At 23.4% G+C, this 24,777-nt stretch overlaps 1 protein-coding gene across 1 annotated transcript in view; it reads right to left on the bottom strand.

The window, feature by feature from the left end:
* Positions 1 to 17,320, bottom strand: part of LOC127278010 (transducin beta-like protein 2) — an 81,969-nt gene extending 64,649 nt beyond the window's left edge. Inside the window, exon 1 of the mRNA XM_051299501.1 lies at positions 16,951 to 17,320. Within this exon, the coding sequence (XP_051155458.1) occupies positions 16,951 to 17,017 (67 nt within the window). The 5' untranslated portion in view covers positions 17,018 to 17,320. The remainder of the gene's footprint in view (positions 1 to 16,950) is intronic.
* Between the last annotated feature and the right edge of the window lie 7,457 nt (positions 17,321 to 24,777).

Raw genomic sequence — 24,777 nt, 5'->3', positions numbered from 1 at the left:
TTTTTTTCTTCTTTTTTTTTGGTCGTATAATTTTAAATATTCATATAAACAATTATCTCTACTTGAAAAAATATAAAGAATTATTATAAATTTTCACCTAGAGTATATTAATAATTGTTTAAATAAGATTTATACGTCACTCTTAATTCTATTGACACAATTTTAATATTCAAAAATTTCACACACACACATATATTTTGTGTTTATTTAATATATCGTATGATAAAAAGATTCCCTAAAAAAAATTCTCATCAGGGATTCCGTTGGAATTCTAATTAAAAAATTCCAAATTTAAAATTCGACAATAATAAAATTAAAAATTTTATTTTACGGAAATTTTATGAATGGTTAATAATAATAATAATAATAATAATAATAATAATAATAATAATAATAATAAATAATATAAAAACGACATTTAGAAATTTTTTTTCAGCAAATTACATAATGAAATTTCTTGCAATTATCTTTTGATATAATCATCAAATAATGGTGCGGAATAAAACAGTAATAAATTTTTTTAAATTTTCCCAACAGATTAACTTTTTTGTGAAAAAATAAATATAATAAGTAATTTATGTTTTATCAAAGTATTATAAAAATGTAATACGTTTGAGATTAAAAATATATCATATTGCAAAAAACTTATTTTAGATATATATTTAATACAAAGATAAAAAATATTCCCATAGTAATTTTCAAATGACTAATCATTTGAATTTATTGCTTGATGATGAGTTGAAAGAAATGTTGCATCAGTCGTGCAAATTATAAAATCACGTTAAAATATTTTTACAAAATTTTTGAAACAACAAAAAAAAGTATTCTTTTTAAATTATTATATATAATATATATATTACAATATTTTCTTTTTGATATATACATGTTAAATGTGTTTTTTGTATCTGTTTTATTTTTATTTTTCCATAATATCTTTGAATATTCAACACCCAGAGAAATGATTTATTTGAACCAAATAAAATATATTTGAGTTAAATAAACGTATATTTGTCTCAGAGCCTACTAACTTATTTATTTGGCGTAAATAAAAATTTTATTTGTCAGAAATAAATTTTTCTTTAGCTCAAATAAATTATTTATTTCAATGAAATGAAATATATTTGCAACAAATAAATGAGTTAGTAGGCTCGGAGACAAATATACCATTTTTCTGAGTGAAGATAAAAACATTATATCGTTTAATAATTATATAATAATAATAATAAAAATAATAATCAAATTAATGAATATTACAACCCAAATTTTTTGAATCAAATATATAATTTATTTTAATTAAATAAAAATATAGTATATATTTGTCTCTCACTATATTTCTTATACCAGTATAATAATATTTTTATAATACTTTTTTACAATATAATATAATACTTTAAAGAATAAAAAAGTCAAAAAATTGTATGAATTATTATAATCTGTATATTAAATATATATATATATATATTTTATTTTAATGAAAAAATAATTACAGTAATTTAATTCATATTTAATTATTTAAATACATATATGTAAATGAATAATTCTAATATTTAAAAATTTTATTATAATTTAGTAACACAAGAATTAAGAAACAAATCATTTTATTAATTAAAAATTATATATATAACCTAAAGAAATATTTATTTTATCGAACATCAATAATAATAATAAATTGTCTAAGTTTTGTTTTTTTTTTTTTCTAAAAGTCGATACTCTTTTAGATTGAAATTTGTATTTTTAGTGAAAAATGTTTGTCAAGTTCTTTTTTTCTGACGTAATTAAAATTTACTACACTAGAGAGATCAAATGGATAAGAAAAGCAAGATGTTTAAGAAGACTTAAAATTTTTATAAATTATGACTTTATTTTTAAACTGAGACCTGTTGCGATTTTTTTTTTTTCTTAACAAAATGTCCTTGATAGGTATATAGAGAAAGTTAGACCATATATATGAAATAGACAACAACAATATAATAATATAATTTAATAAAAAGTTTTCTTTTTTAAATAAAACTATACCAAAAATATTTAAATATTAAAAAATATAGCACTTTAAAAATATATATTTTTTTTTATTAAATTTAAAAAATGTTAAAAATATAGATTTCTCTAATTAATCAATTTCTAGAGTAATAAAAAAAATTATAACACTCGCGTCTCGTTGATGCACTTCGTCAGTGAATTGAATCATGCATTTGGAAATATCGTATCGACTATACGCTTCGTAGGAAATAACGTGTTTTTTTTTTTTTCTTTTTCCTTAAATAGAATCTGTCGTTTAATTCGATGAAAATGACCTCAGATTACTAGACGATAAATCTTAATACACCTCATATATAAAAATTGCGTCTTCTGTATATAATAATGTCTCATCCGCACACCATAAATGAAAAAATAAGAAAATTTTTGAAAAAAATATTTACCATTTATTTTTTTTCTCAATTTATTAAATATAGTTTTTTTTTTGTCTAAATAAAAAAATTTTATCCTAATTGCGTATAGAAAATATTATAAAAGGTGAACAAACCTTTTTACCGCAGTCTTTTTTTTATTTAAAAAAAGAAAAAAAAAATTTCTTTGTTTTTACAATTGTTCTTATATTCTCCTATTGCGAATGTTTAAACAGCTTTATTTATTTTGACTAAACCAGGAAATTAAATAACATGAAATATTCGTTTAACGTAAATGGAGTGTGAAATTTTAATTTACAATTAAGACGCATTAAAATTTTTGTGTATTCATATTTAAAATAGATCTCAAAAACCATATTTCTAATGTTAATTAGAACAAGAATATATATAATTTTTTTAAATGACGATAATATATATAATGGAAAACAAATTTTACCACAAGGACAAATTGTAAAATAATGATAAAAATTAAAGATAAGAAAATTCTATTTTAGATAAAATGATAAAAATTAAAAATGTTAATTTTCCCAAAAAAAAAAATGTAAGTTTCAATTTTTTTTTTTATTTTCTTTCAAAAATATCAAGAAAATTCGTTAGTTTTTTTTTTGTCAAAACACGATTTCAATGAATAAGAAAATTCTTTATATATGACATGTTTGCCATGGAAAGAAAAGATGAAGTGTACTCGAGTGTTAAGAAAGACTATGAAAAAGACAGTGATGTTAAATTCAAATCCGTTACTCGCGCCGTTACTTTTCCTCTTTTAAAAGCCAGTATCGTCCTCAATTCGCATTTACACGCACACTTACAATATTCCCTGTGAATTTTACAAATACATTTGTAATCCCACTTTGAGATTATAACGGAAGTTATAATCCTAAACATCATTCTATGTCGAAACACAAAACATCATACAAAAATAATAAATTAAATGATGTCTTAGATAATGTTCATAATATAAATTTGTTACCATTTCTCCTATAAATTTTTTTTTTTAAATGAAAATTTTCAAGAAAATAATATACATATATATTTTCTTCAAAAAATTTTCATTCATTTCATTATAATTAAATGACATAATAATTAAGAAAAAAGAGACATTAAACAAACTAAACGAAAGTTGTATATATATATATATTTAAATAAAAGAAAAAGTTTCCTTTAAAAGCAGTTAAAAGAGTAGATAATTTAATTTTTAATAATTTGAATCATAAAAAAATTGCATTTAAATAAAAATCAGAATGACAATATAGAAAAAGATTAAATTTTATAATTATTCATCTTCTTACTGTGTCAGATCTTTAAAATGCAATTTTTATGACACAAAGTGTTATAACAATGCAATATTGCTCTCACTTTTACTGAAAAACATTTCAATTTTTCATTTTTAATATTTTTTAAAAAATATTTATTTTCAGAGCCTATAAATTTTATTACTCTAAAAACAATTCAAAATCCATTTTTACATATATATCCAAATGAAAAACTATATATTTTACATGTGATAAATAAATATTTTTTTATTTTAAATAAAAATTTTATTTACGCCAAATAAAGTTTTATTTGATGAATAATTTGTACATTCATTTTTATTTTATTTAATTTAAAAAAAAAGTGTTATTTGTTCCAAAAGTAAAATTGTTTATTTGAAACAAATAATAATTTATCTCTGAGAAAAAAATGTGTTTTTAATAAAATATTTAATTATAAAATAATTTACAATTAAATTCTTTGGTACAAATAAATAAAAAAAATAACACAGAAAATTAAAAGGCATTAAAATAAGCTGCAACGCTTCTTATTTTAATCCAATTTTGCTTACTTTAATTCATTTTGGTATTAAAATAATCAAAATTGGATTAAAATAAGAAGCGTTGCAATTTATTTTAATGCCTTTTAATTTTCTGTGAATATAGTAAAAGTATAGTAAATAAATAATTTAATAATAAAATGAAATTAGTTTAAATTAATTTTTTATATAAATTTATAAAAAAAACATCAAAATGAAATTGTTTATTACTAATCGTTTAAGTATATATGTATAATAGTATGAATGAAGCGAGTAATTTCTAATTTCCTCATAGCAATCGGACACGTTTTGTAATTGTATTTATATATATACCACTTTCCGTGTAATTTTCTCAATTTCAGTGAACTTGTATTTTATAGTAATATATTATATATTACGCATCACCAGAAGTCAATAAATGACAAATGACTTCTGATTCTCTCTCAACAGTAAATATATTCAATCTCTAACGCGTATTTATGACATAAAAAACAGTGTTTTCATCATCCATTAACGTTTGTGTGTGCATTAATTTTAATCAAGTTTTCATCATCCATTGTTTATAGAGAATTTATTGAACTTGTCTTTTCTTTCTAAAATAATGGACTTTTTTTTAAACTAATGTCATTTTTTAGTTACAAAAACTATTTTTATTGTAATTAAATTTATATTAATTATAATTTATTTTTATTTTATAATCTATTTATTAGTTCTTTTAATTTATTTTTTTTTCTAATTTTAAGTAACGACTTTTTTTGTATTTGTTTTTCGTTATTTATTTATCTTTTGTTTTTCGTTTTTTTTTTTTTAAATTCTCTTTTGTTTTTTTCTCTCTTTATTGTCTCGAACAAAACTTGATCCATTATATTTCTACGTGTATTACTTTTGTTTTCTTTTTCTGTTCAAGTTGGATGAACTCAAAAAATACAAGAGTCTTTTTTTTTATATCTTCGACATATTAAATTATTGATGTTGATCAAATTGGCAAAATTCCATGAACAATCGCAAACTGCGCAATTTGACGCACGTGTATATTATCTGTAAAGAAAATATTTTTAGGATGAGCAACATTTACAATGATGCCGGAGGTGTTAATAAACTTTTCATGTACACACAAAATATATATATAGAAGTATATACAAAATAGAATTTCAAGAATGCAAATTTTCAAAAGACAACATTACTCATCATATATTTAATCGGATAAAAAACGCGTCAATGAAAAGAATAACTTTTTCTTATATTTTTATTTATTTTTTTTTTTTACGAATGATGATTTTTTTTCATGAAGAAATGTTTTTCTTAAAAAACAAAATTTCTATCTATTAAAAAACAAAATCGAGCAATGTTTATCTATTTTATTTTTTGAGTTTTGTATAATTTTATCTGACGTAATGAAGAGGAAAAGGCTAAATGTATATATATATATATATATATATATATATATATATATATATATATATATATATATATATATATATATATATATATATATATATGCATCGCAAAAAGATGAAATCTTGAAAACTACGCATTTAATAATATAAGCCTGTTATGATTTATAAGAACAATTTTAACCTTTCACTGTTTTTCTTGTTATCAAGTTATTGGCATTTGCCAATAAGTATTGTCCCGCGATTATTTCTTTTTTTTTATCACATATCGTACTTTGTGCATATATTATATATTTTGTATGTGTGCGTATATAATTGCATATTTGACGCTTCAATTTACTCTTAAAACGCAAAACGCGTCATCATTTTGCATGTATAACTTATATTAACTGCATTTATCTCTCTGCATGTGCGGAAGAAAATATTTTATAATATAAACTCTATTTACTGATTATTTTCATTTCTAAAATATAAATCCATTATTTTACGTTTGTTGTAAAATATCTCAATAGAGACGCGTTCTTTGAATTAATATATCACATGACTTTTTAAAATATTTGTTTAAAAATCTTTAATATTACGTCAAAACTTTTATAAGTATATATAAGTAAAAGCCACAATCAAAAATTTACTAATGGCGCAACCAACAAGTGTTGGCGCAGTACTGGTTAACCAGTAAACTTGGTTGTATCTTTTTCTATTGCAACGTTTTGATGCACATAAGTTATATCAAAAAGAGATCGTTATTTGTGTATAATTTTTAGAAATGATACACGAAACGGTCTCATTTTTTGATGCAAAAAATTTAATCAATTTATATCAATCATGGCCGAATTGAATCGACTCAAAATTAAACGAATTTTTTTCAGATATTTTGGTAATAGTACAATTGCGAAGACCATTTCAGTATTTAATTTGAAAATGAAAATAACAGAAAATTAAAGACAATGTGCAATTGGATAATTAAAAAGTGACAGCTTATAAACATAACCTAAAATGCATGAGAAAAAATTTGTCGATAAAATCTATATAGCCGAGCTTTTTAGAAAGTAGATGGCAGCACTTATCTATTTTCTTTCTTTAAATTTTTTCTGAATCGTTTTTATAAAAAGCAAAACTGCCATCTACCTTCTAAAAAGCTCGGCAATATTGATTTTATCGACAAATTTTTTCTCATGCATTTTAGGTTATGTTTATAAGCTGTCACTTTTTAATTATCGAATTGCACATTGTCTTTGATTTTCTGTTATTTTCATTTTCAAATTGAATAGTGAAATGGTCTCCGCAATTGTACTATTACCAAAATATCTGAAAAAAATTCGTTTAATTTTGAGTCGATTCAATTCGGCCATGATTGATATAAATTGATTAAATTTTTTGCATCAAAAAATGAGACCGTTTCGTGTATCATTTCTAAAAATTATACACAAAACGATCTTTTTTTGATATAACTTATGTGCATCAAAACGTTGCAAAGATTTGATACAATTTTTGGTCTCAATTTGATACTTTTAGGAAAACTGTGATTTGAATTATTAGTATTTTGCAGAATTTTTATATAACCAAAAATTCATTTCATAGAATTTTTATTTGCTCAAATTTTAATTTAACATAATAGGCATTTTAAAGAATTTTTATTGGAGAATTTCATTGCATAGAATTTTTATTTTATTCTTTCAGATGAATTTTCATTTGTTCGAATTATTATTTGATATACCTATATAATTTCCATACAAGCGATTTTTCATAATACAAAATTTTTACTTAACCCGAAAAATAATTTAACAGAATTTCTATAATTGATAGAATTTTCATTTGTCCAAAAATTGCAAATGACCGAATAAACATAATAATCATCGACTGAAAGATTTCGGCGCGATTTTAAAAATCAACCAATCACAATTTTATGGATAATTTTTGATTGGTTGATTTCAAAAATCATGCCGAAATCTTTCTGTCCATTGTTTGTTCGGCCATTTACAATTTTGGACAAATGAAAATTCTATCAATTATTAGAAATTCTGTTAAATGATTTTTCGGGTTAAGTAAATATTCTCTAGTATGAAAAATCGATTATATATGGAAATTATATCAAATAATCCAATCAAAAATTTACTAATGGCGCAGTACTGATAAGTATTGGCGCCAGATTTGGCGAAACTTTGGGATGATAACATTTTACCATTATTGGCTGCCAGAGTTGGCACCAGTACTGGTAACCACTACTGGTTCAGTACTGGCTGAGTACTGGCAGTTTTGTAATTTATTGTATACGAAAAGAAAGCTTTAACTGTAACAGAGATAAGTTTCACTGCAATAGTGAAATCTCTGCTCCAGGTAATACTTTTTTTGTATACTTAGGGAAAAGTGTCTGAAATTTTTAGTAACCCAACACAAATTAAATATTAATTAAATAAGTCAACTAACTAATTAATATTTTATTATATAAAATCGAAAACACAAAGAATTTTCATTCCTTCTTATAATATATATTTTGCAAATTATTATATTAAAAAATCAAAAAATAAATATAAAAATATCTTTATTTTAAAACCAAAGTTTTTATAATATATAAAAACAGTTCAGTAAAATTAAAAATGTTTATAAAATAATTATAATGTATATAATTATACAATTAGCTATTTAATTATCGTTTAAAATTTTTTTTTTGGTTTATTGCATATCTGAAAACAATAATAAAAAATCTTGCAAAATATTTTGGAATTGGTCTCAGGAAACTTTTTGCTTAAATAATTTTACCTACAAAAAAGCAAAATAAAATACATTTTAATTTTAAAAAATAAAATCAATGTGAAAAAATTTTATAAACAAAATATTTAAGCAAAAAGATTCATTAGGTTCACTCTAGAACTTTTGGTAAACTATAGTATTAATCAAAAAGCAAAATATATTTCAGTCAGTACTGGCTCAATATCGGCACAGTACTGGTAGAGTGATACTACAACAGTACTGATACAATGAAAATACCAATACTCTGGTATAATACTGAAATTTTTGGTTGGGAGAATATTTAAAAACGTATCGTTTGATTTAATTTTTTATATATATTATTATTACAAATTTATTAAAGTTGCAAAATTTGTTTCAAATACAGAAATTATTGGTTCCAATATAGCTTATTTAATTAAAATAAAAATTATTTGATTCAAGCCCCGAATTTTCTCAAATTTTCCCGCGTACTTTGAAAAACTAATTTAAAAATTTTTAAAAATGAGAAAAAATGAATTTTTCTTGGCCCCGAATTTTTCCTAATTTTTCCGTACTTTAAAAAACTAATTTTAAAAAGTAAAAAAAAATGATTTCTTCTTAGCCCTGAGTTTTTTCCAATGTTTGCCGTACTTTGAAGAACTAATTTTGACGAGATTTTTGTGATTTTGTAATATGAAAGAAAAGTATGGGAAACGCTCATAGCCCAAGGTTTGCTTAATTTTGCCCATACTTTAAAGTGCGCGAAAAATCTGAAAAGTTTGGTAAAAAAAATTTTTCCCATACTTTGCTGGCTTTTGATGGTTTTTTTTCCATAATTCGATTTTCACACGCGGGTTTACTATACACAGAAAGAAAAAGTGTTAAAAATATTTTAATATTGTTTTAGAAAATAAGATACTAATTAACTAATTTTTAGTATATTTGTTATAGACTCTTAAAAAAAACCTTTTTTAATAAGTATATATATGGTTATTTATTTTATAATTATATTGAAAATAAGTCTTAAAATGAATTTTAATTTAACAAATACTAAAAAATTTGTCAAAATTATTGCTATTATTTTTTAAGAACAATATTAAAATATAAAACTTGACACAAGTGCGGGCAAAACGCAATTATAAACTAAAATATATCATTTTTTTTTTTATAAATCTGAATTATGAAAGTATATAACTATAATATAAATATTTGTATACTAAATATAAAAATATTTTAAAGAATTTTTTTTTTTTTTGAAATTCCAACTTTATATGATTATTGACATAAAAATTGTTTAATTTTGAAAAGACTTTGTTCAATCTTGATATAGCGCGCGACTTGGAAGATCGACGACCGCGACATTGGCGAACCCCCACGTGTGTCCTTGAACAACATGATCCGTAAATGACAATTGCTTTGTACTGCGCCTTGAACGTAAATACGTAGCCCCTATATTATTATTATTATTATTATTTTTACTAAAATATATATATATATATACAATATATAGTATGAATGCACTCAATGACAGTGGTGTAACCAATGATCCCTTTTGGGGACTTCCTTCTTTGAAGACCATAATATATATATATATTTTAGTTTTTGCAAGGTTCCTCTTTTTTGTGAGTCATCGCTAACAATAAGATGAATAATAGCACTCTACTTTTAATCCTCGACGTTATTTTCTTTTGAAATTAAAACAAAAACAATAATCATTGAATTTTGTGAAATTTTAATCATTTTTATGAGACATATGAAAAAGCTCTAAAATTAATTTTGATAGAATTTTCATTATTGATAGACTTTTATTACCTAGAATTTACATTTAGCTAAATTTTTATTTCTTCGAATTATTGTTTAACAGAAATTCCATTAACCGAATTGCTATATTATAGAATTTTTAATTTAAATTATGATTTGTTAATTTTTAAAATTGCATTCAAATTTTTATGCCAGATATTTAATTCGGACAAATGAATATTCTGTAAAATAAAAATTTGACTTTTTAAGAATTTTTTGAAAAAAAAAAAATTTATTTTATTCCAAATAATCGGTTACTTGACTATTTATCTCAAATAAATATTTACTGCGAAACAAATAATTTTTATTTTAAATAAATTCTATATTTTTAACAAATAAATTCTGTATTTTTGAAACAATTAAATATTTATTTGGTAATAGTAATCAATTATTATCAAATAAATTTTTTTTTTCAGTGTATCAAATGTAAATTCGACTAAAAATGAATTTTTTCTAATATTCTTTCTGCAAAATAAAAATTCTTTTAAATTAATATTCTGTCTAATGAAAATATACGAACAAATAATTCTATCAATTTCAAGTTCGACGAAATAAAAAAAAAAACGATATTATCTAAAAATTCGCTTAAGTAACAATTCTGTAATATTGAAATTTGGTTAAAATGGAATTTCTGTTAAATAATAATTCGAAGAAATAAAAATTGAACTAAAAGAAAATTCGAAATATATAATTAATTCTGTCAAATGAAAATTACTAATTAATTTTAGAGCTTATATCTTGGATTTTATTTATGCGTGTATTACTGTTATCAAAATTTAACAAATTTTTTTGAGAAAAAAGCAATTTTTTCATTTGAGGATTGTGCCATTTTCAAAAATATCATAAACCTTTATTTAAGGATAATTTTGTTAACAATTGATAAGTGAATAAAATTAAAAAAAATAATTGTACTTTTAGTCAAATTAAAATGTTGATTTATATCAATTTTCTATTTTTTTTTTTTTTTTTTTTTTTTTTTTTTTTCTGAAACTTTAGATTTTTGTTAGCTAATATTTTGTACATTACAATTTTTTTTTTTAATTCAATTGCATTAACATTTACGATCATAATGAACTTAAAACACTGTTATCGTTTATCTACTTGAGGATATAGAGATCATGTAGTAAAAAAAAAAAATGAGAAATAATGTAAACACTTGTCAGTGATAATCGTTTTCGCGCTTTAGGAGGCACGTCATTGACATTATCTTTGCGCCGTATATTGTCATTAACAAAATCTTGTGAAATAATGCTAATAAATTATAAAAAAATCCCGCATTTATTGACAGAATATTAAAAATAAAAAGAATCTTAGAAAATATGTTCAAAACAAAATTTTATTATTATTATCTCCGCAGTTGAAAAGATTCCCCGCACACAAAAAAAAATATATTTTGAATTCTGATTAAAATAGCCGTTGGGAATCCTTAGGAATTTCAATAAAAAAAAAAAAATTCTTTTATATAAACAACTTTATTATAAATTATTATTATAAAAATATAATCGGTTACTTGATTATTATATATCAAATAAATATTTATTTGTATCTAATAGTTATTATTTGAATCAATTAAATGGTATTTTTTTCAAAAACAGTTTTATTTAATTCAAATAAAAATTATTTCTTTCAAGTAAATATTTATTTAATAATAAATTAACCGATTATTTGAATGAAATAAATTTTTCGTTCAGTTTAGGTATATAATTTTTGTCGATTCGACAGAATCTCTAGGATACAAAATAAATTTGAAAATATTAATTTGCAAAAATAAAATTTTTGTAATGAAAATAATTTTTTTTTGCATGTTTATATGTTTCTTTTTTGCTATTTTTTTTAATTATTTTATATAATATGTGCAATAGAAAAGAAATAATATATTATTTGGAACAAAAACGTGTTCTATTCTAGGAGAAATTTGTATGCATGACCTATCTCAAATTCGAATGAGTCACAGTGTTTTGAGATAAAAATTTTTGTCCCAGTTCGCAAAACTGCTAAATTTATGAAATTATAAATTAGATCACACTGACGAATCTAATCTAAATTACAGAAAATTGGATTTTATTGACAATGAATCGTTTAATGCGAATGACAAATAAAGTGAAAAAATAAATAAGAATAAGTGTGTATGGGTCATTCTCACAAAAAGGACAAATGACACGTTCATGACATTATTTTTAATAAATAATTATAATAATTGAAAATGTTGCGGGCCTTATTATAGAAGTCAACAGAATTTAATAAGATTTTATAAAAAAAAAATTGACAATTTTAAATAATTGAATATAATCATGTTTATATAGTGTAAAAACTCCCCTCCGTTACCGTTCGCGAAGTAAGTTTTATTTAAAGAAGAATTATTGCATTCATACTGCAATAGGAAAACATCTTTTGTCTAGTAACATCTACTAATTACATTATTTATAATTGATTTATAAAGTGTAAAACAAAATATTTGTAAAATATTTTTTCCTAGAATTAAATAAGTTTTGTTCGCAAAGTAAACTCCCCTCCGTGACCAATTACAAATATAATGAGTAAATGAAAAAAAAAATGATAATTGAGAAATGAAGAATTCAAAAGTGTTTACAGTGACGATGTTGTTTTGGTCAGTACACAACATCATGAAAGAAATGAAAACAATAAGTGTCAGAAAGATTTTCAGTTTCGCAATGTTCGTCGACACAAAAAAACTCCCCTCCGTGGCCACTTTAAATTTAGTTTTTTGATAAATAAATAATAAATATTATTAATAATTTTTAGAATATTCTTTTAAATATCGCGAATACTATTATTACTTTTTTTTATAAAATTTATTATTTTTATATTAGAATCAATAAATTTTGGCTACGCCTAAAGGAAGAAAACTCCCCTCCGTGATCGCTAGTCACATCCATCGATTATAAAGCCTCATGCAAAAAAATGTACCTTTTTCGTACCTCGAATTTTGAAACTTTCTTTATGCCAAATGGTAACATATGATGACCCAATAATCCCTGCAAAATTTCAAGATGAGCATATGCCCCCTTTCGGAATTACAGGGGGTCAAAGGGGGCCATGTCAAAAAAAAAAAACATGTAATATTATCGAATAATAATGTTAAAAAAATCAAACGAAATCGTTCCTTCAAGATTTTCGTCTGCTGATTACGAATTTGAAGTCCGTTTTCAAAAATTCAAAATGGCGGAACCTATATGGTGGACAACAATTTAAAAAATCGATCCGATTGACCTGAAAATGGTTACTCGGAGGTTTTTGGGGTCGCTGATTACGAATCTGAGGTCCGTTTTTCAAAATTCAAAATGGCGGATCCAATATGGCGGACTACAATTTCAAAAATCGATCCGATTGACCTGAAAATGGTTACTCGGAGGTTTTTGGGGTCGCTGATTACGAATCTGAGGTCCGTTTTTCAAAATTCAAAATGGCGGATCCAATATGGCGGACTACAATTTCAAAAATCAATCCAATTTACTTGAAAATGGTTACTTGGGTTACCTTCAGATTTGTGTTCACCGTTATTGAAACCCCCTAATTAACGATATTGAAGCCAATTAAATAGATTTAAAAGATAATTGTCCGACATTTTGAATTTTTTAAAACTGATTCCAGATTCGTAATCAGCGACCCCAAAAACCCCTGAGTAACTATTTTCAAGTAAATTGGATGGATGTTTAAATCTGTCGTCCGCCATTTTGAATTTTTAAAAACGGACCTTAAATTCGTAATCAGCGACCCCGAAAACCCCCGAATAACCATTTTCAAGTAAATTGGACTGATTTTTGAAATTGTCGTCCGCCATATTGGATCTGTCATTTTGAATTTTGAAAAACTAACACCGGATTCGTGTTTAGCGACCCCAAAAACCCTCGAGTAACAAGATTTAAACGGATTCGATCATTGTATCGGTGACAAAATATTAAACAATTAATTATATTAAACAATTATTTTTTAAACAATAATGTTCATAAAGATCGTAACAACGTATTTTAGAGACTTATTTAGGTCCTTCTCTTCACATAGCAATAGTCATAACAGTGGTTTTGAACTTTTTTTTTTTTTTTTTTTCTTAATTCAGCATTTGTCCTTTTCGAGAGATTCACCCGTATATATATAGAAAATTATAAATTCATTTTAGTTAATTGTCATATTAAATAACAGTTTTTAATTAACGATGATAGTATCTTTGTGTAAAGTATAATATTATAGCTCCGTTGTTTATCAGAATCTACTGTTACATATATATACGAGTATAAATTATATAGCGAATATATTAATTTTTTACACGATTATACTTTTCTTTTTATTTATAGAGGCAATTGTCATATCTCAGAAAACAAGACTCAGAAAAAAAAATTTGTTTAAAACAACTAAATTTTCGTTTAATCTATACTAATAATTCCAATACAGTTAAACAAACTATTGTTTGAATCAAACAAAACGTTTATTTATATCAAATAAATATTTATTTAAATTAACACAGAAAAAACGCTGGATAAATTTTGTTGCGGGTAATTTTAACCAATATGCTAATTCACATAGACGGTGCGATGCCCTCAACTAGGATAAAATTTGTTGTAGTTAATTTTTATACCGTTTTTGGGGTAAAAATTCTACTTTTTTTTTAGTGTGAAATAAATATAAAATAAATTATTATTTATTTGATAGAAATAAATATTTCTTTAAGTCAAACAAATATTTTTTGTGAAATAAACAAAAAAAAAAAAAATTGGGTTAATACAAAAAAAAAAAGTGTGGTTCAAACAAAACTTTTCTTCAATGTAAACAAATTGACCCGCCAGGGAAAGGACAATTTAAAAAAAATTTTCTAATTTTATTTGAAATAAAAAATATTTTAAAAATTTCCAATCGTAATTGCCTTGGAAGCGTATTCCCGCGAAATATTTTCACGTGGGATTCAACAAAACATATATATAATGCATCAGATTTTTGACCTCCGTAGAGAAGAGGCCAAAACAACCAAAATAAAACCAAAAATGACATATAAAACAATATCGTGGAAAAAATTAATTTTTCTGCATTTAAAAAAAAATAATTAATAAAAACCCAAGAAGCACGTAATATAACCTCAATATCAAGGTAATATTACATGTAAGATTCGTAATATAACGTTGTAATATTACAGTAATCTTACAGTGATCTTAAAATGTCCGCCTCAAGGTAATATTACCGGTAATGTTACTGTAATATTACGCGCTAATATTAAGGTAATATTACAGTAATATTGCAGTAATATTATACCGTAATATTAAGGTAATATTACACGAGAATATTACAGTAATATTATGGGAACATTTCTTTACGAAAAAAATCTACCCATTCAGGGAATCGAACCCCGAACTCAAAGCACACGAGTCCAGAGTTTTACCAACAAGCCAAATTGACTTATAATATATTTACGTTTTTTATCCTTTATGAATAACTCAAATCAGTCTGTAATATTACCGTTAATATTACAGTAATATTCCCGGTAATATTACCTTGAGGCGGACATTTTAAGATTACTGTAATATTACAGCGTTATATTACGAATCTCACGTGTAATATTACCTTGATATTGAGGATATATTACGTGCTTCTTGGGAATATATTTAACTCAGAGATAAATAATTATTTTATTTATTAAAAATAAAATAAAAATATAGATAAATAAATTCTCTCTAAATTTCAATTATAGTGAAAAGTGAGCTATATACTAATTCACATTAGTAAAAAATTTTACTAATTTTTAGAAAAATATTACTATTTGATTTAGTAGTTTAAAATTTTTGTTTACTAAAGTTTTAGTAAAAAGTGACTAAAAATTAGTGAAAATTCTTACTAATTAAAATTAGTAACTCACTTTTTACTATTTCAGATTTATAGAAAGATGGCTATATGCTATTTTGTTGATTCAATGAAAATTTGTTTGTTTCAAAAAAAAATGTTTGTCTAAAATTTTATTTTAAGGAAAAATAATGAGCTAAAATTTTTGAACGTTATCCTATGAACAAAAATTTTTTTTTTTTGCAACTTCTTTAAGTACGAATTTTATTACAAAATATTGTTTAAAATATCTAAAAAGAAGTTATTAATTTAATAATTGTTTAATTTACTGTTTTATTTTACATGATCATCATAATTTTTAATAATTTAAATGAAAAAAATATTTCGTTCATATATATGAACTTTTAGAACATTCGGCTCATGAAAAATATTAAATTTTTTTTTTTTTTTCAATCAAATAAGAATTTATTCGAAACATAATATAAATATTTATGAGGCTTTGAGTAAAATTTTTTTTCTTTTTCTCTAATCAAATTTTGTTATAATTAATTTTTTCCTCACTATTAATAAGAAAATGTAATTTAATTTTATAAATTTTCTTTCTCCAGTGTGTGTATAAATAATTTTGTAAATGATCTCCCACAGCACCGAAACTTTTCTAAAGATTTATTTGAAATGTTCAGAATATTTAATTGCAATGTTTAGTGAAAATTGTGTAAAGATTTAAATGTCCCATAATTAAATAAATATGTTCAAGAAAGTTTCGCGCTAAACAATATTCAATATATTATTCAAGTGGGACATTTAAATATTTACACAATTTTCACTATAAACATTGCAATTAAATATTCTGAACATTTCAAATAAATCTTTAGAAAAGTTTCGCGATGCTGCGAAATTTGCAATTTTCTTTATGTCAATAAAAGAAATAGAAAACTAAAAGAAAAACACACACACACACATACCGTCAATGTTGAGAGTTTATGATAATTATATTGCTAAAATAAAACTGATAATTTTGCAAATCAATCATGAATATTATAATAAAACATTGTCACTATACCTGTATTGTTATTGATGTGAATGTATTGGTTATCGCAATCAATTTGCAGTGTTCGATGAACTGTCATCTCTTCTTCCCAGCGAGTGTCACGTGCTCGCGCTTCCCTTTCTTTATTATTATTATTATTATTAACCGTCAGTTATATAGTTTTCCATATACACATGGGGAGATAAAGATTGACACTTTTCAGCACGTAAAATGTTTTTCATTGTTCGTTATATATATACAAAAGTGGTCAAGATGCACTTGATTTGTTGCAAGCAACACAATGAGAACTGATGAACTCGATGCTTTAGAACTGACAAGACAACTGCGAATGCACCGGTGTGCAATGTTTGATCGCGGTAGGTCTTTGTCTGCCAACACCCACAGAGTAGCGTGCTTTGACTTGTCTTTTACTTGTTGAACACAGTCGTGTGTTCAAGGAATACCGTGAAGAAGGAGATGAAGAGAAAAGAAATACAACTCTCTGTGTTTATATATATATATGTGCCATTCCAGGAGTTTTTTAGCACTTTTCGGAGTAACCTTTCCAAATTAAATGAAACATTTTTTTAATAATATTTATTAATATAAAGGTCCAAAAAAATCACTTTTTAAGTAAAAACAATTGTTTATTTAAAAAATACAACAATAAATAATGCAAAAAATTCACTTTTTTCCTGCAACTCCAAATAAATTGGTTTAAAGATCAAAATTTTCCTTATTTTTCAAGCTTTAATACCGCACAAGAAACATTGAGTCCGTGAAAATATTCAACTCACAATTTTTTAAACAATGTTTGTTTACTTTTTTGTATTTTATTTACTGTGAAACGTCTGCTAAAGCTGCGCGCGATGTTTGGAAGTTGTCGCTTTCCTTATTGAGCAGAAGCTCATTACACTAGCGTAGTAAAAAACATGTTGTGTGAAAAGTGAGGTTTTTCATCCTTCAAAAATGTTTTTTATGATTTTTTACTGCAACGTAGATAATTTTAAAAACCATTCAATGTGATAACCAGAAATTTTTACGTTTCGTTTAATGACAACATAACCTCACTTTTCGCACAACATGCTTTCTACTACGCTAGTGTAATGAGCTTCTGCTCAATAAGGAAAGCGACAACTTCCAAACGTCGCGCGCAGCTTTAGCAGACGTTTCACAGTAAATAAAATACAAAAAAGTAAACAAACATTGTTTAAAAAATTGTGAGTTGAATATTTTCTCGGACTCTATGTTTCTTGTGCGGTATTAAAGCTTGAAAAATAAGGAAAATTTTGATCTTTAAACCAATTTATTTGGAGTTGCAGGAAAAAAGTGAATTTTTTGCATTATTTATTGTTGTATTTTTTAAATAAACAATTGTTTTTACTTAAAAAGTGATTTTTTTGGACCTTTATATTAATAAATATTATTAAAAAAATGTTTCATTTAATTTGGAAAGGTTACTCCGAAAAGTGCTAAAAAACTCCTGGAATGGCACATATATATATATACATAGGTATATACCAATATATAAAATACAGCTTTATCGTACATTGTAAGAATTATTACTCTTTACACGTGGACGCAAAAGATACATTCATATACCATCCGCATCAGAAAGTCCCGCACATTATAAGCGTCATATTATTTATACACATATATATATACATATATTCTTGCGTTGAGTCATGAAAAATTTTACTAACTATATAATGCAAATATTTTAATATGAAAATTCTTGGTAATTATTATTATTATTATTATTTCTAATGTTTTAACAATAATTACAATAATTAGGCGAATTTTTTTGTTTGAATTTATTAGTATTTTGCAGAATTTTTATATAACCAAAAATTCACTTCATATAGAATTTTTATTTGGTCAAATTTTAATTTAACATAATATAGGCATTTTAAAAAATTTTTATTGTGTAGAATTTCATTGCATAGAATTTTTATTTTATTCTTTCAGATGAATTTTCATTTCTTCGAATTATTATTTGATATACCTATATGATTTCCATACAAGCGATTTTTCATAATACATAAAATTTTTACTTAACCCGAAAAATAATTTAAGAGAATTTCTATAATTGATAGAATTTTCATTTGTTCAAAAATTGCAAATGACCGAATAAACATAATCATTGACTGAAAGATTTCGACGCGATTTTGAAAATCAACCAATCACAATTTTAATGTATAATTTTTGATTGGTTGATTTTAAAAATCGCGCCGAAATCTTTCTGTCCATTGTTTATTCGGTCATTTACAATTTTGGACAAATGAAAATTCTATCAATTATTAGAAATTCTGTTAAATGATTTTTCGGGTTAAGTAAATATTCTCTAGTATGAAAAATCGATTATATATGGAAATTATATCAAATAATCCAATCAAAAATTTACTAATGGCGCAGTACTGATAAGTATTGGCGACAGAGTTGGCGAAACTTTGGGATGATAACATTTTACCAGTATTGGCTGCCAGAGTTGGCACCAGTACTGGTAACCACTACTGGTTCAGTACTGGCCGAGTACTGGCAGTTTTGTTATTTATTATATACGAAAAGAAAGCTTTAACTGTAACAGAGATAGGTTTCACTGCAATAGTGAAATCTCTGCTCCAGGTAATACTTTTTTTGTATACTTAGGGAAAAGTGTCTGAAATTTTTAGTAACACAACACAAATTAAATTTTAATTAAATTAGTCAACTAACTAATTAATATTTTATTATATAAAATCGAAAACACAAAGAATTTTCATTCCTTCTTATAATATATATATTGCAAATTATTATTTTAAAAAATCAAAAAATAAATATAAAAATATGTTTATTTTAAAACCAAAGTTTTTATAATATATAAAAACAGTTCAGTAAAAATAAAAATGTTTATAAAATAATTATAATGTATATAATTATGCAATTAACATTAAATTTTTGTTTATAATTCACTTTTGGAAAAAAACTGAAGAATAACATCCAGAAATAAATTACAATAATTTTATTGACCATTGAAATATATAAGTTTGTGCAATTTTACTTGCGATTGTATTTAATTTATTAAATTAAATTTATATTATAAATTTTATTTTAAAAAATATAAATTTTTTATAAACAATAATTTATTTATTTTTAGTTTGATCGTTGAAACTTTTTTTTGGTTTATTGCATATCTGAAAATAACAAAAAGAAAATCTTGCAAAATGTTTTAGACTTGGTCTCAGGAAACTTTTTGTTTAAATAATTTTATCCACAGAAAAGCAAAATAAAGTACATTTTAATTTTGAAAAATAAAGTCAAGTTGAAAAAATTTTTATGAACAAAATATTTAAACAAAAAGATTCATTGGGTTCACTCTAGAACTTTTTGTAAACTATTAGTATTAATCAAAAAGAAAATCTATTTGAGCCAATACTGGCTCAAAATTAATAAAAATTCGAACAAATAAAAATTTTGTGAAGTAAATTTTCGGTTATATAAAAATTCTATAATATAAAAAATCGTTTTGATGAAATTTCTGCAAAATACGAATTCGAATAAATAAAAATTCTGCTAAAAAATTCAATTCAAATTCTTTAACCCTTTTGAGGACAATTGTTGCTTTCAAGCAACATAAACATATTTTTTTTTTGTTCACTGTAAAAAGAAAGTCTTATTTTAAGGCCGAAAAAAGGTCTTATTTTAAGATGCAACATTTTTAAGGCAGCTTTGCTGAATTTACGCAATGCAATTTCCTAGCGCTGATTTTAAGACTCATCTGAAAATAAGATCTTCTTTTTACAGTGTTATTTTAAGCATAAATTCCTTGATTTTTAAAACTAAATATTAGACCAATGTTTTTCATTTAGTCTAATAAATTTATCAAATTCTATAAACTCTGGTTTTGAGACAAAAAACTTTATTTAGTTTCGCTGAAAAACTTATTTAAAAATCAAAAATCGCGATTTTTTAAGAAATAATTTTGTCCTCAAAGGGTTAAAAAAAAATGAAAATTTTAACTAATGATTTTTATAACATAATCATGGATCCCCATTATAATTGAGACTAGTTTTCATGATTTAAAAAAAAAATTTCGAAAATTCGATGCAAAAAATTCTAGAAAGAAAATTTACTATAAATTTTTGGCAAATTAAAAATTAAAATTTTATTTTTAAAACAGTATTAGGGGTAAACGGTACAGTGATTGCCAGTATAAGCAAAAAGGGGATATATTTATACAAATTACAAATGTTTAATTATCGAAATGAGAAATGAAACCATTTGTAAAGGAATTAAAATATTCCATTAATCTGAAAATAATAATGAATTGTTTATTTAATATTATTAGTATAAATTTTAAAAAAATAAAAAAATCTTCACATGACAGAAAAAATAGTGATTGTCATTATTTTTACAGTGATTGACCATCAATTTTACAATGATTGCCCACTAGACATAAAATAGTAATGTAAATTATAAATTTTGCATAATTTATTAAAGAATTAATATAATTTGAAATTAATAAAGAAGAAGTAATTTTTCAAATAATTTTCTTTTATTAACAATAATAAGATTCATTAAATATGACTTTTAAGTGTAAATAATACTATTAACCTAAAAAATTGGGAAAATTGTCGAATCTGACTCAATTGTAAAAATAAAAATTATTTTTGGCTATTTTGATTTGATATAATGATTACATGATTTTGAAGTTTTTCATTGCTTAAAGAAGCATATACGAAACACCTTTTTTTACCTTCGGCATTTTTTCGATAGCCTAAAATCATACTTCATATTAAAAAATTGTTAATAAAATATTACAAATCATTCTAATACATGCTGCGGCTCTAATTACATCTTTATTTTAAAAAATTAATTCACCAAATATGAAAAAACGTCCAAAAATTAAAAATACTTTTCTCAAAAAAGTCTTGAAAATAAACGGTTAATCACTGAAAAATGACATAATAACCAAAAGGGCAATGACTGTTATTTGTTATTAATTGCAAGATAGTAGTTGTTCTCTACAATTTTCGGCAAATCGAGTCAAATTACGTTAAAACAAATTTTTTTACTTATTATTAAACTTATTTTCATGCATATAATTAAAAAATAATAATGATATGTATAATTTTTTCGTTAAAAAGTCAAAGAAAGTATCACCACTAACCTTGCAAATTTACAACTAAATTGACAAAATTTCAAAGAGCTAAGGACACTGTTCTCGAAAAGCGCTATTATTTTCATAATAGTGAGTCGAAGAATAAAAATCATTTTACACTATTAGCAGAATATTCTGTAGAATTTATATAAATAAATAAAACAAAATATTATATGTAAATTTCGTTATTATTTCTGTTTGTAATGTAATGGTGGCAATCACTGTGAGGGGGGCAACAACTGTACCGCTTACCCCTATAGTGATTAAATTTAAAAAATTTCAACTTTGTTTTATGTGCAAATTTTTAATTTAATTTAGAATATTCAATTTTTCAAGTTGCGGATTATATATTACCTATATATACTTGAGAAACTTTGGTCCGTATATTTTTAAAATAGCATCATAGGTATCAACTTTTTCGATATACTTAAATATACCTTTTTGATTTGTGATAACCGCGGCATTTATAGGACCTATAAAAACAATATTTGCCTTAATTTGCATTTTTAAATTTTGAAATAAAGAACTTGGTGCATATATAAGAATATGTTTATATATATATATATATATATATATATATGTATATTATAGTGGGGACCTGGATCAACACACAATGTATGCGTTCACGAGTCTTCCGAAGGGCGACTGTTTTAAAATACACCAAGGTCCAACATATAAGTACAGTTCATTCATATAATGGACATATTTCAAATTTTAAATCACATATGCAAAAAAGATGAAAAAAAAATTATCTATTTCATATTTTTTTAAATTTTGATTTATTTAAAAGTTTGTAATTAATTTTATTCTTTATTTTTAGAAAAAATGTGTTTGAAATCAACCAAAATAAATCTATTGCCCGCGTAAATTTAACCAAAAGTTTATTTGGCTCAATTAACTTTTTTCTTCGTTCAACAAATTTATTAAAATAAACCAAATATTTATATTTACAATCATAAATACCTAAATATTTATTTGAATCAAATAAATATTTTTTGAAATAATCACTGAAAAAAAATTCTAGTTAGAATAACCAGAATTCTAGTTAGAATAACCAGAATTCTGGTTAGGGTATATTTAACATTTCGATTCTGGTTAGGTTAACCAGAATTTTGGTTATTTTAACGAGAATTCTAGTTAATTCAACTAGAATTCTGGTTAACATAACTAGAAAGTAATGTTAAATATAGCCTAACCAGAATTTTTTTTTCAGTGAATCAAAAAATTGTATTACTATAATACAAAAAATGGGTATATTTGGTTCAAACAAAACTTTTCATTGATTGTATACATATTTATTTATTTTACAATTATTTATATTTATATTTTATATACACTGAAAAAAAGGTTTGGTATTAACAATCAATCGTTTAGTTGATATTTAACCAACCAAAAAATTTTTGTTGAATCAACAAAATTTTAATTGTCTCAATCAAATTTTTTTTTGACACAACCAAAATTAGAAAAAAGTGGATTTTTGTTGTCCTAACTAAAGTTTGATTGGGACAACCAAAATTTTGTTGATTCAACAAAAAAATTTTGGTTGCATAAATACCAACCAAACGTTTGGTTGTCAATACCAAACCCTTTTTTCAGTGTATCATTACCTAATATAACTATATGTATAAGTTAAAATTGTTTAATAAAAAAAAATATTGCTTTTTATTTGCGTAATATTATTTTAATAAATTTTTCAAAAATAAAGAAATAATTTGATTCAATCAAATAACTGTATATTTATATAGACAAAGTATTCACTTAATTGTGTCAAATTTTTTTCTGAGTGTATATAATATTAATAAATTTTCAATTTTAATTTGATAAAATTTTATGACGATTGAATTTGTGTGTTATATCTTATATTTAATATGTAATACTTGTTTCTTTAATCAAAAAAATAGGTATATATTTATTTACATAACAAATTTGACAATTTATTTGAAATATAATAATATTATTATAATAATAATTTTCCATATTCACTGGGCGAGTTTGTTCTATTAATTTTTAATGATATACACGTGTTCTATAATAATGTTTCTTTGGGGTCGTCCATAAATTATGTTACACTTTAAGGGTGGGGGGGGGTCAGTACATTTGTAACAACCAACAGAAAAAATGGCGCTAATGTACGCAATAGTGTGTGACATAGGGGAGGGGGGTGGGTCAAAAAAGGTAAAAAAAAATGATTACGTTATTTATGGACGACCCCTTTTCTATCAAAATATACATATATATATATATATATATATATATATATATATATATATATATATATATTTGATTAAACTACATTACAGTATGTCATGTTTTATTTCCTATTGAAACATTGTATTGTTTCTAAATCAATAAAAATTTAATTTATTTTTTATAGTTAAAACACATTTAAATTTAGTAAATTAATATAAATATAATAATAAATTTTAATTTATTAGAAACATTTTCTTTTTTTGTGGATTAATATTAATTTGCAATTATAGTTAATCTTATATAATGTTATTAATTTAATAAAGTAAAAATTTCAATTAAAAAAAAAAATATATATATATATATACAATAGAAAATACAGTAAAAAATTGAGACTTTGTCAGGAGTTTCAAAGTTGTGGAATATTGTTAGATAGCAGCACGTACCGGTTGCTATAGAATGATTATGTTGGTAATGTTTGTAGAAAAATGTCGGTAAAATTGGATACTTTTGATTTTTTTTTTTTAAATAAA

This window comes from Leptopilina boulardi, unplaced genomic scaffold, assembly GCF_019393585.1.
Source record: "Leptopilina boulardi isolate dan_hultmark-lab unplaced genomic scaffold, ZJU_Lbou_2.1 LbouV2_193, whole genome shotgun sequence".
In the NCBI taxonomy this organism is placed as follows: domain Eukaryota; kingdom Metazoa; phylum Arthropoda; class Insecta; order Hymenoptera; family Figitidae; genus Leptopilina; species Leptopilina boulardi.
This window is presented reverse-complemented; position numbering and strand designations above follow the sequence as displayed.